The sequence below is a fragment of the Stegastes partitus genome, unplaced genomic scaffold, assembly GCF_000690725.1.
Source record: "Stegastes partitus isolate 25-593 unplaced genomic scaffold, Stegastes_partitus-1.0.2 Scaffold15, whole genome shotgun sequence".
Taxonomy (NCBI): Eukaryota; Metazoa; Chordata; class Actinopteri; family Pomacentridae; genus Stegastes; species Stegastes partitus.
This window is the reverse complement of record NW_007577746.1, coordinates 763,626-776,032: the sequence shown is the minus strand read 5'-3', so window position 1 is coordinate 776,032 and position 12,407 is coordinate 763,626. Positions and strand designations below refer to the sequence as shown.

The following is a 12,407-nucleotide window of genomic DNA, read 5'->3' as shown; positions in this document are numbered from 1 at the left end:
GTCATAAAACATGGATTGGGCTGCTCGGTGGTTCTGTTCATTTGACCAAAGGGCAGACAAGGGCAGCTGTTTTCCTATGAATGCAAATGTTGGTGAAAGGCTGAGTGTGTGTGTGTGAGGGATGGATGGCCTTGGCTGCAGACTGCTTGTTGTCATGCTACATGTTCATGGTGACGCTGGCCGTGTTCAGGTCTCATTGTCGCTCTCCTGTAGCCTGCTGGAGCTGCTGCTGCTGCTGCAAATGATGACATAATCATTCCAGCCAGCTAAAGCACTCACCATGAGACAGGAAGAGTTCTGGGCTGGGCTGGGAGACATTCTGCCCACTCACTGCACGTGTGGACAGTGTTGTATGCTACAATAATCTGGTCCTGGGACTCATTTAAACTGGCCTCCTACACTTTTAATCACAGCACCACGGTCCATTAACTAGATTTGTACTGGCAGGTAGTAAAGCATGACCCAACCCAACAGGGGGGTTTAGTCAGGTTGCTTCATACTCAGCACTTCACGAAATGCAAAGACTTATTTCTGTTTGAGGTTTGATGTTGTTGTTGTCGGAGTTCCTGCTGATGGGCCAAAAAAGAAGTAATGTGAGAACAATATAAGTCAACACATACCTACATGTTCGACCAAAGTCTGTGTGGCTGTTATCAGAGTGTGAAATGATCAAGTCACATCATACATTTACCTTTGCTGATGTTGCTGAGCAGTAGGAGCAGCTTGGACCCTGCTCAGAGGAGGCCAAAGGGCAGGCTGAGTACCACAGATAGACCCGACACCAACACTATGCATGTTTCATGGATTTATTAAAGGTTTTATGGAAATAGAGCAAAATCTGCTGATAAAAAAATATACATTCAGCAAATTAAATTATTATTTTTGGTGATGTAGACACTTGTGTTAATCCATCCATCNCAACCTCAGAAGTCTGAATCTGAGTTTGCTGGTCTGGCAAAAAATAAAAACAATCAGTAAGTTTAGAAAAAGACACATTTTTAGAAATAAATACTGTATGAGTGGTGTCTTAGTCAGAAGGTATGATCATGATTAAACACAACACAGAGCAGCAGAGATTTACTCTCAACATGTGTTCATCGTACAACAGACGTGTAGCCGACGATCCCTCAACACTTAATTCATATCTGGGTCATTTAAATACACTAAGTGGTCATTGCTAAAAGAATTCTAGCCATTAAATGTATAGAAACTGGATCTGATGTCATTCTTATCTGAAAGATTATAACTTTAAAAGCACTTTGATCTCAGAAAGTCTTTCCAGCCTCCTGGGTTGGTTTTATTTATATTTATTTCTGCAACGGATGGCCCGATTGGTACCAGTCCAATGAAGCTGGATTTTATTGCTAAGAAATGACAGAGCAGCCACTTTGGAAATGGCATACTGAAAATGAAAACAGACTTCAGAAAACTGATTTTGAAACTGCTGAAAATAAGTAATAATGAACTGTTGAAGTGAAAAGAACGGAGTGAAATAACATTTCATTATGATGACTGAATTTCTTCACTGTTGTAATCATATACATTTTTCGTTCATATTTATGAGTCATCTCACGGTGTTTTAGTAACTGATCCAGTCCTGAGCCAGAGTGAGGAGACTTTTATTGTGAAGCTCCGTGTGGCTGTGAGCGGTATATGATCTCTCCTGTAGCCGCTCAGCGCCGCACGTTGCTAGTTAGTTGCAATGTTGTAGCTATTAGCACGATAGCCGTTCCTGCGCTGGGAGGGAGACCCGACGTTCACTTTAATAAACCTACGGCTGATTCTTACTCATTTACAGTCTGACCAGCTGCTAGCCAACAGAAATTATTCAACAGACTACTCGTTAGCTTGTTGTCTTGTCTTCCTGCTAGCCCGCTAGCTTATCCAGCTTGCTAGCTAGCTAGCTAGCCGCTAGCGTTGTACCGTCTCCTCCCAGTGACAACCGTCTGCTGCCCGGGTGGAGGACCATGGCGATGAGGCAAACTCCTCTCACCTGCTCCGGTCACACCCGGCCTGTGGTGGACCTGGCCTTCAGCGGAATCACTCCTTATGGCTACTTCCTCATCAGCGCCTGCAAGGGTGAGACCAGTAAAGAGTTTGTTAGGAAAAAGAGCTTCATAGAAAATTCACTGTTTCATGTTGAAAACGTCAATCTGATAGCAGAAGTCTTCCCTCCTGAGTCCGGCAGCTTTGTGAGACCTCAGTTTCAGTTCTCAGTAGTATCAACTGGCTTTATTTTATTTTTTAAAACATACTTGAACAGGCTACTTTTAAAGAAAATGTTTGTGTTTGGTAATTTTTAAGCGCTTGGAATAAAATGTGTTGTCAGTAGACAGTGGCTTCCTCAAGCTGCCGTTACAAGGCAAAAAGGAGACGTCATCAAAGTGAGCCGGGCCAGGACACACCTGTTGACTGTAACACAGGCTCTGTCAGTGCTGCCATCTGCTATTACACTGTCCACTGGAACATCTCTGTCCTCCCTGCTCTGCTTTGTCAGATGGCAAGCCCATGTTGCGCCAGGGAGACACAGGGGACTGGATAGGAACGTTTCTGGGTCACAAAGGCGCTGTCTGGGGAGCCACTCTGAACACAGACGCCACCAAGGCAGCCACCGCCGCTGCTGACTTCACAGCGTAAGTGGGAGTGTGCACTGCAGGAGGTTAACACACCTATAATGAGTCCAGACACCCAGTCATCCTCAATACATCTCTTGCTGACTCATTTTTCTTTCACGTCAAGACCTCAGTTTACAGGCGATTTGTCTCACATCAAACACTGCACACAATTTTTAGGGGTGTTTTAACACACTGTGTTCTTTGTAGATGTGTAAATCATTTCATTTGGTCAGTTAATATTGATTACAACAAAGTGGTGATTGATCACCAGTCAGGTAAATAAAATGTGTGCATTGGAGGAGGCGATATTTGTTTTTATCTCGTGGTCTGTTCATGCAGCTCGATTATTTAATGAACTTTCTCTCTTTGGGCTTAATTAATTCAGGCTTTCTGCTAATACAAATAGGTTCCCTTTAAACTGAGGTGGATTACCACGGTTACCTGTGCTGCAGAGCTGTCCTACTCCTTGCATGATATGTGTGTCAGAGATTAGAGGTTTATTTATTGAGTTCTAAACATGCATTTGCTTTTCCTTTCTCTGTATCTTCTTAGTTCTTTCTTCTAAATCACTGAACAGATTCTCATTTGACACATGTTGATTGGAAAGACGGGCGTTTTTAAATCTACATAAACCGTTGTCAGTTAAAAGATCACGTGTGTGCTTTCCAGAAAGGTGTGGGATGCAGTGAGTGGAGACGAGGTCCTCTCCCTGGCACACAAACACATCGTCAAGACTGTCAGCTTCACTCAGGTCAGTTCAGCTCTTGAATGCTATAAACTCCTCAGATGACAGCTTTGTGATTATAATCAGCCCCTACTCATTTTTGCCCTGCCAATAACAGTCTGTTGAAATTTGAGATTTTAATCTGTAGTAGATGGTATAGCAGGTAATTACAGATCAGTGATGATTCCTCGGATTATGTGTGTACAGTCAGTGGTTGAATATACTTCTCCCACAAAATCTTGGCCTGTCATCAGATGCAGTCATGGAATTGGTTCTAGTTAGTGCCAGCTGATATGACCCATTGTTTGTCTTCTTGACCAGCGTCATAAGTGAAGATCTGCACAGGCTGAAAGTGGGAAGCCTCTACCGGGGGCCGGGGGTGGGGGTGGGGTTTTTGGTTCCTTTCCACGTTCGCTGACTGCTTGCTCATAGAAAATCCAAAGAGAACTTTGTTTGGTTCTCTGTTTAAAATGTGTATGGTCGTCGTCTTACTAAGTGAAGTGCTATGAGATGGCTTTGTGCGTGAATTAGCTTTAAATAAATAAAACTGAGTTGCGTTTAATTGAATTGAATGAAATGTTTTGTTCGCTGAACTTTGCTAATTGTCACATGTGCAAGTAGAAAGCTTGTGCTCATGCCCGACCCAAACTTCTGCCTGTGCTCCTCAGGACAGCAACTGTCTGCTGACTGGCGGCAATGATAAGCTGCTGCGCATATATGATCTCAGCAATCCTGAAGCAGGTGAGTGAACATGCCAAAGAGGTAACAGAATTAAGCAACTGTACCTGAAGCTAACTGTAGAGTTTGATGCATTTTGCTGAGTTTTGAGCTGCTTCATAATTTCCTGTAAATTCTGCTGTGGTCGGTGCAACACTGTCCTCTACTGGAGACACATGTCGGTGATGCTGGTCTGACTCCCAGGATGTAGGGTGCGGTACGAGCCACCGATCATTTCAGTCGGCTTTGTCTCTGTTACTGGTGTCTTTACTACGGGAAACAACAAAAACAACCTCTGAACGGCAACCTGCCACGCTGAAAATTTCAGGTTTTGCAGAGGATTTGGATCATGCAGTGAGGCAGTCCTGCTACGATTATACACTTTACTCACAACACTCATCTCCCTGCATGCAGATATTCCACCTGTCACTACTTTGAGGGAACACTGATCTACATCCTTTGCTTAGCTCTGCCCATGACAACTGTGATTGGTTTAAAGAAATACAAAACAAACACCCCAACCCGTCCTGCTATCCCCCACTCCCCTTATCCCTACTCTGACCCAACCAGTTGAGGCAGATGGCCAGCTTCCCTGACCCTTTGTTGGGTTCTCTGTCCAAAGTTCACAAGGTCGTTCCCTTACTGTGTGAAGTGCAATGAGATGACATATGTTGTGAACTGATGCTATATAAATAAATAGAATAGAATTTTTTGTCCCCGATAGCAAAATGATAGTGTGGTGCAGCCAGACCAGGAGAGGGAACACAGGGAACGTTCTGTTGTACAGAATGATGTGCGAGTCCACGTTAAAGTTACTGGTGAAAAGTGTAGATGTCGTCAAAATGGAAAACAGGCATTGTGCTCGGCCTGCATAGTTTCTGATTTGAAATCGAGACCGTTGCCTCTGTGTTTCCTTCAGCACCGCAGGAGATTGCAGGTCACACCTCAGCCATTAAGAAAGCTCTGTGGTGTAACAACGACAAGCAGATCCTGTCAGCTGCTGATGACAAAACCATACGGTCAGTGCACTGTCTTGTTATGGTTTACCTTTATTCTTCAAGATCCTAATGTGTGTGCCACACCTTCAGCTCATCCTGACTGTGACTGCTTTGTGCTGTAGCAGAGACTTATCCGTCTGAAAAGTCACTTCTCTGACAGCAGATACACCGGAGATGTTTTTGATATTATAGTGTGTGTGTCTGTGTGTGTGTCTGTGTGCGTGTGTGTGTGTGTGTCCGTGTCCGTGTCCAGGTTGTGGAACAGAAGCTCCATGGAGGAGGTGAAGACGCTGACATTTGACACGTCAGTGAGCAGCATGGAGTATGTGGCTGATGGAGAGATTGTCGTGATCACATATGGAAAGACGATTGCTTTCTACAATGCTTTGAGGTACTTTGTGCTCTCACCATAAAAAGTCACACCAGAACACTTTAAGTGATTTTCTTTCTGTTTTAATAGACAGTTCATGCTGTGTCATCTAGTGCGGACATCTCTGTCCTGCCCAAAGTTCGGGACTTAGAAATGCAAATGAAATGCTTGTGTTGAAGCTGTGCGAGGAGATTTGTCATTATCCGCACGTTTGTAATTAAACATTTCACAAGTAGTGAAAGTAGTTGCTGCCAGACTTTGGAAGTACTTCAGATGGTATCGGCTTTAAATCGAATGTGGGAAGTTCCAGATTCTCCATAAATATTCTTTGCTGTGTCTGTCCACTGACATTGACTGTAAAGGAAACAAACTTCAGCTGCAGCTTATTCCATAATTCCTGGCAAACCCCAGGAATAACCATAGACAAGCTGCTAGAGTCCAGTCTGTAGCCAGCTGCTGCACTTTTTCTCATATAGCCAGCAAAAAGTTCCAAATCACCGCTAGCCTTTCAACAACATCCGCAGGAAGCCGATGTATATTCCTGTGGTCGATGTGAAGGGCAACTTGACTTGTCTATGTGGCAGACGGATATGTTCCCTATTTGTGGTATTAATGGAGGAGTGTGTGTCCGTGCTCAAGGAATGCACAGGTCCGCACGCACACACACGTAAACATCAAAGTGCCTTTACTCTTTGCATGGTAAAGCACCAGACCTTGTAGGAATGCTTACGTTGTGTTTCACCATACTTAAATACAGAAATAGCAATGTTAGAACATTCTTATAACATGAGTGTTGCTGGTTATCTGATGATTGTCTTGTGTAGTAATAATTGTTTGTGTTATCAAGCTTGGAACTGATCAAGACCGTGGAGGCCCCGGCTCCTATCAACTCAGCCTCCCTCCATCCAGACAAAGACTTCTTTGTTGCCGGTGGAGAGGACTTCAAACTCTACAAATTTGACTATAGCACTAAAGAAGAGCTGGGTGAGGAACACAGAGCTTGGTTACTGTACAGACTAACAGAAAAGAGTGCATGACTGAAAAGGCCCACCACCAAGCAAAACATGACTCAGTTGAATATTGCTGCTGTTGCTCTTGTCTGCAGAGTCCTATAAGGGTCATTTTGGCCCCGTCCACTGCGTTCGATTCAGTCCGGATGGGGAGCTGTACGCCAGTGGCTCCGAGGACGGCACGCTCCGGCTGTGGCAGACGGCGGTGGGAAAAACCTATGGGCTGTGGAAGTGTGTCCTTCCTGGTAACTCTCCAACTTAAAACACTTGTTGATGTGGTTACTGCTGGTCACAGAATCTGGTAGACATGATGAAAATGCAGCTGCAGAATGGAAATATTACCTATTTATATTTATATATGCTGAAAAGTAACATGGTAGATGTATATAGAATAGAATCAGATCTATTGTCATTGCACACGTACAAGTACAGAGAAACCAAATTACCAATATAGATATTGTATAAGATGATCTTCATTCAGAGAGAGATGTTGTATAACAGATGTATGCTGGACAATACGACCTGCAACGTTTACCTCTGAAGCCGGTTGGAACGTTTGTTGAAATGCAGGTCCTCTTACAGAATACTAGAAAACTGATCACTTGTCTTCCTGTCTGTGGGAATCAAAGTTGAAGTATTTTACACTAGAAGTTAGGATCTCACTTCTTCTAATGTGGGTCCTGGTGGCAGTTTTAATAGGATCATGGAGACATGTAGTACAGCAGTGTAGTTGGGAGTTTTGAGTGACAGATTTGAAAAAGGGTCAAAACAGGGACAGGAAGGGCTTGGATCCCACAGCTCCAACAGTGCAACTTGGTCTTTTATTTATCTATTTCTATCTGAGACAACTCTGAGGACATTTTCTTGGACTTGAAAGTTGCCAACTGTTTTTTCAAACTCTTCATGAATTGACTGTTCACTTGCTTCCTAATACACTGATGGGCCACAGAATTAAAACCACTGGCAGGTGAAGTAAATAACATTGAGTATCTGGTTGCAGTGGCAGCTGTCGTGGCGTGGGATATAATAGGAAAGCAAGAGAACTGTCCCTTCTTGAAGTTGATGTGTTGGAAGCAGGAAGAGGGGAGTGTAAAGATCTGAACACCTGTGACCAATGTGTGATGGCTAGATGACTGGGTCAGGACAGCTTCAAAACAGCAGGTCTTACTGGATGTTCCTGGTATACAGTAAGTTGTACCTACCATAAGTAGTTCAAGGGAGCACAGCCAGTAAACCGGTGACAAGACCGTGGACTTATTGATGTGTGGGGAGACGGGGGCTGGGCTGTGTGGTTTAATCGCAGGGAAGACGTACTGTAGCATGGGCACAGCATTATCTGATGGCAGTGGCCTTTTTCAGCAGGACAGAGCTCCCTACTGTACCGCACACATTGTTCAGGGGGCGTTTGGAGAACATGAAAAGAGTTTACGGAGTTGATTTGGCCTCCAAATTCTCCAGATCTCAATCTGATTGAACATCTGTGGGGCACACTTACAACAAAATCCCCACCTCCCACTTTACAGAACTTGGAGGATCTGCTGCTAACATCTTGCCTGATACCACAGGACACCTTCAGACGTCTGTGGATGGAGTACATGCCTTGATGGGTCAGAGCTGTTTTGATTTTAAAGTTGTGGCTGATTAGTGTATATTTTTAAAGGTGATGTTTGCTTGATAGATGTTACATGTTTATCCCACTTCAGCTTTACTTCCTCCACCTAAATGCAAATTTCCTTGTTTCAAGAAAAAAAAAATGTCAACAATGAAGCAACTCTCTAGGCTTTAAAACATCTGCTGAGAAACCTGCTGACCACCTATCTGTGCTTTAAAGAACACATCTGGAAAAGGTCATAGAAACGGACTCCTGCCAGCATCAGCTATTGCAGGATGCTGTGCAGTGGCAGCGATGCCGGGGTCATGTCATGTATCAGATTGTTCTAATTCTTCCTCCTATTCTTTTGTTTTGCATTCTCAGAGGACCTTGGGGCAGAGAACTCTGAGCAGCTGTACACCCCGACCCCTGAGATCAAAGCCTGAGAACAAAGGGCTACCGTTTGGAAACCAGATGAGAAAAAAGGTAGAAGGAAAGGAGATGAGCGGAGGGGTGCTCCAGTGTGTTCTATCAGGCCCAGCGAGGAGCAGAGTCCAGAGCATCTCCGTCCATCAGGAAATGATGTGGATGTTATGACTGTCCTGTCATAGACCAACGATCACACACCCACACACACATTAACATCACACACTGATTTAGAGTCATATGGACAGTATGGGCTGCAGAGTAAAGCAGTAGAGCTGTGAGTGTCGCTTCATCGCTGCCTGCTTTCTCTCTGATCAGCCCAGTTCTGTCTGCTTAAACTTATTTTAACTTCCCTCTATACCATGAACCCCAAACGACATGATTCAGTTTTGGTTTCAAAAAGAAGGTATTTAACGAGCTGGACCAACGCATATGTTTTCAGTTCATAGTTACAAGGATACTGGAGGTAGTTGCACAGTTTGTGCAAAAGTTAATACGCCTTCATTTCTTCCAAAAGAGAAAACAAAAAGAAACATTGCTTTGAGTATTTGCTTGTGTTGTACTGGTTGAGTATATGAAGTTATGTGTTCAAATAAAAGAAAATATTGTTTTGTGACAAAGTGGAACAGAAAGAAATGTCACTGGGTTTTTCCAATTTGGTTATTGTCTTCATTTGTGTCCAGTGATGAAATAAATGCATTTCGGTTTTATTTGTAAGTTATGCACAAAACAGATTTGGGTGTTTTTTTAATTGCTTTTTCCATTCCATCTGTGCCAAATGTAAATGTTGTTGTGGTGTTTTTGTTTATTTCCCCCTATACTTGCTATACACAGAGTTCTTTTAATTAAGCTAAACCATGATATAAACTCTGAACAGATACATGATTTGAGGTGATATTGCCAATATAAACTGATATCAGTTGCCTTTTGGGCAATGCATCATGTATTTTTAATTAGCTTTGTTAATCACTGGAAACCAACAGCCAGGGGTTTCTAGATGGAAAACAGTAGCAGTCTGCATATTCATGAGAAACTTGTTTTTATTACTTAACGATTAACTATTTAAACGACTAGAGGTTATGAGACTGGAGGATTTTAACTGATAAAGATGTTTTGACACAAACAGTGTAGTACTCATTGGCTTTAATAGAGGGACACAACACCACGTTAATGGCTGATACAGTGCTGCTGCAAAAAATATAGATTACAAAACAACTTCGAGATCTGCAGACAATAACGTCCATAGAAAACCTACATGCTTCCATGCTCTCCATGTAAACATGGACATTAGATCAACTATTAGATCAGTAAAGTAGGACATTCCTACAGATGCAAAGTCGTTCTTAAACCAAAGGTCAGATTCGACGGTTACGGGATTTCTGGGAGAACCAGTCTGAAGGCTCCTGTTCTAACACGATTATCAGGATCGACTGTGTCCCACAAGTCTTCGCTTTGAATATTCCTTTCAAACAACTGTGAGGAAACAAAACAAGCGAGCTGTGGTTTGATTCCAACACCAACACATTTTCCACCAATCAGAAGGCGCGTTGTAACAGCGTCTGACCAATAGGAGTGCTTGTTCCCAGGCGGCCACTTCCAGCCCGGGTCATCCCCATGGTCGTCCCATGATCCCTCGGCCTGCTCGGACTGCTCCCCCAACAGCTGCACCGCGCCTCGCTTTCATTTCTCCATTTTTCTGCGCGGCGGAGGAAGTGAGAACAACAGCAGCGAGTCATTCATTTTCCTTTTTCGCTCCTTGCTTCTCCTCTGAGGGACACTTTTTTTTTCTTTTGAAGCTCCGTAGCTACCAGTTGTTTTGCGGTTTGAATCCAGTGAGAGGCGCTGGTTAGCCGCTCCGCTCGGACTGAACCTTCCCTCGGTTTGTTCCTCCTCGGCGTTAGCTAGCTAACTTACCCGGGCCACGGTGAGATTGTGTCCCTCCATCTGCCCGCCGACATGCCGGAGTACCTGGACGACCCGTCTGTGCTCACCAAGGACAAGCTGAAGAGCGAGCTGCTGGCCCACAACGTGGAGCTACCGAGCGGCAACCCCAACAAGGACGTGTACGTGCAGCTCTATCTGAAGAACCTGACCGCTCAGAACAAGAAGCATGTCCCGGCCACAACTCTGGACGCCTTCTCCAGCGACGAGGAGCTGCCGCCGCCCGTCGTCTCCAGCAGAAGTCGCTCCTCCGGCAGGGTGAGTTTGTTCATCCGCCTCTGGATCAGCGGTGGTTGGTTTGCAGAAGCTTCCACACCTGCGCAGAGCAGAGCCGGTGCTCCAAGTTTACCAACTAGTTCTGAGCTTTTCTCTGCTCAGCTGCCGACATATAGAAATACACTAAGCGTTTATCCACCACATGGTTTCTGATGAACCGTCTGTGAAGTCCTCTAACACATAGAAAATAACAAGAGAAGCTCCTCACTAGTGAGCAGATGCTTCTGATGTTTGCCCACGTTGCCATAAACCTCTGATCTGCTTTAGCACAGAGACCCTCCATCGACTGGACTGGGGCTTTATTTGTTTTATTTATTTTTTATTTTTTGCCGTCGGTTTCCACCCAAAGAGTCCGCCGGTTGCTCTCTGTTCATCAGCTAACGACAGAAAAATACTTTCAGTTTTTTTTTTACTTTCATCAAATTCTCAAGCACTTTATTTTGAAATGCGGCTGCCGAACATTTTTCCATGAGACCCCTTTCTGTTCTCCAGCCTCTCCGAAAAGTCAGTGGACTCGTGTTTGGGAAGTTTTACACCAAACACACATGAATGAACGTGCGGCCGAACCCTGATCACAAACCAGAATCCCACATCCAGCTTTCACTTCCCTCCCACAGAGTTTCCCGCTTTGCCTCAGCTCTGGTCGGAGGAGTGTCCCTGGTGTTACAACACCACCACAGCAGCCCAGAGTCCTGCTCCGGATCATAGAGCCAGCTGTTTATACCTGAGATGAGCCACACTTAAATATAGAAACTGATGAAAAGATGCTGACTTTTTAAATGTATTTTATTTTTCCCCTGTAAATGAAAGTTAATGCTGAGAAGTGTTGCACATGTTTAGCTGCTTACTTTGAATTCTTAGCAGCACTCATCTGTTTTTTTAAAAATAATAATCCCCCTGCAGCCACAGACCGCCTGCATTCCTCAAATACTGTGGAGCAGGTCAATAACGTTCCTCTGCAGCATGACCCGGAGAGCACGCTGACTTTTACGAGCCTGTCTACAACTGTTAGCATGCAGTGATTATGAGCTGATCAGTCATGTGTCATCAACTGTCAGGTGCCCAGAGCTCGTCAATAAAATGACAGAAAAGTAGTTTGATAATCCGGTAACCATGCAAGTCCACCAGAAGTATGAAACTTTCTTTGGTGTCAACTTGAATGTCCAGATTTGGTGCTTTTCTTTGTTTTGTATGATTCATCGATCAGCTGATTTTATCTGTTGGTCTGGGCTTACCACAGAGACAGAAGTATCTACATGCACTGTGTCTGATGTCTGCTGATATGAACACGTTTTTATTGAACATAACCCAGAAAAAAAGATGCTAGGGGTAATTTCGAAATGGTTTTATCGCAGTTTGTCCAGCAGAGTGACTCCGACTCCGTTATTTCCAACATCACCCACACTGTCTGCAGCACATGTAGTAGAGTATCGTCATCGTACCGCCTGGTGACCAATTTGTTCATCAGTTAATTACACTGAGTCAGTCTGAAAGGTAATGTTTGGCAGCAGCACTAGTGTGAAATTTTATTTAATTTGCATCTTGATTTGGGGGCTGCAAGGTGACTTGGTGGTTAGCACTATTGCCTCACAGCTAGAAGGTCGCTGGTTCGCGTCCCGGGATCGTTCTGCGTGGAGTTAGCATGTTCTCCCCGTGCAGCGTGGGTTCTCTCCGGGTTCTCCGGCTTCCTCCCACAGTCCAGAAACATCCATCCATCGTCTATACATCTTAATCCTCAC

The 12,407-nt window shown here is 44.3% G+C and overlaps 2 protein-coding genes across 3 annotated transcripts in view; both read left to right on the top strand.

The window, feature by feature from the left end:
• Positions 1 to 1,659: 1,659 nt before the first annotated feature.
• On the top strand, positions 1,660 to 9,176 carry strap (serine/threonine kinase receptor associated protein). Of its 2 annotated transcripts, XM_008290283.1 has the most exons (10): positions 1,660 to 2,079; positions 2,498 to 2,633; positions 3,285 to 3,366; positions 4,008 to 4,080; positions 4,976 to 5,075; positions 5,308 to 5,445; positions 6,272 to 6,408; positions 6,530 to 6,679; positions 7,958 to 8,041; positions 8,410 to 9,176. In XM_008290283.1, the coding sequence occupies exons 1-10, from the start codon at positions 1,968 to 1,970 to the stop codon at positions 8,469 to 8,471; spliced, it is 1,074 nt and encodes a 357-aa protein (XP_008288505.1). In that variant the 5' UTR covers positions 1,660 to 1,967; the 3' UTR covers positions 8,472 to 9,176. The 2 variants fall into 2 exon arrangements, with proteins under 2 accessions (XP_008288505.1, XP_008288513.1); XM_008290291.1 differs by lacking the exon at positions 7,958 to 8,041.
• An 80-nt stretch (positions 9,177 to 9,256) lies between these two features.
• Positions 9,257 to 12,407, top strand: part of tmpoa (thymopoietin a) — a 37,761-nt gene continuing 34,610 nt past the window's right edge. The window contains exon 1 of the mRNA XM_008290304.1: positions 9,257 to 10,650. Coding sequence (XP_008288526.1) covers positions 10,408 to 10,650 — 243 coding nt within the window. The 5' untranslated portion in view covers positions 9,257 to 10,407. The remainder of the gene's footprint in view (positions 10,651 to 12,407) is intronic.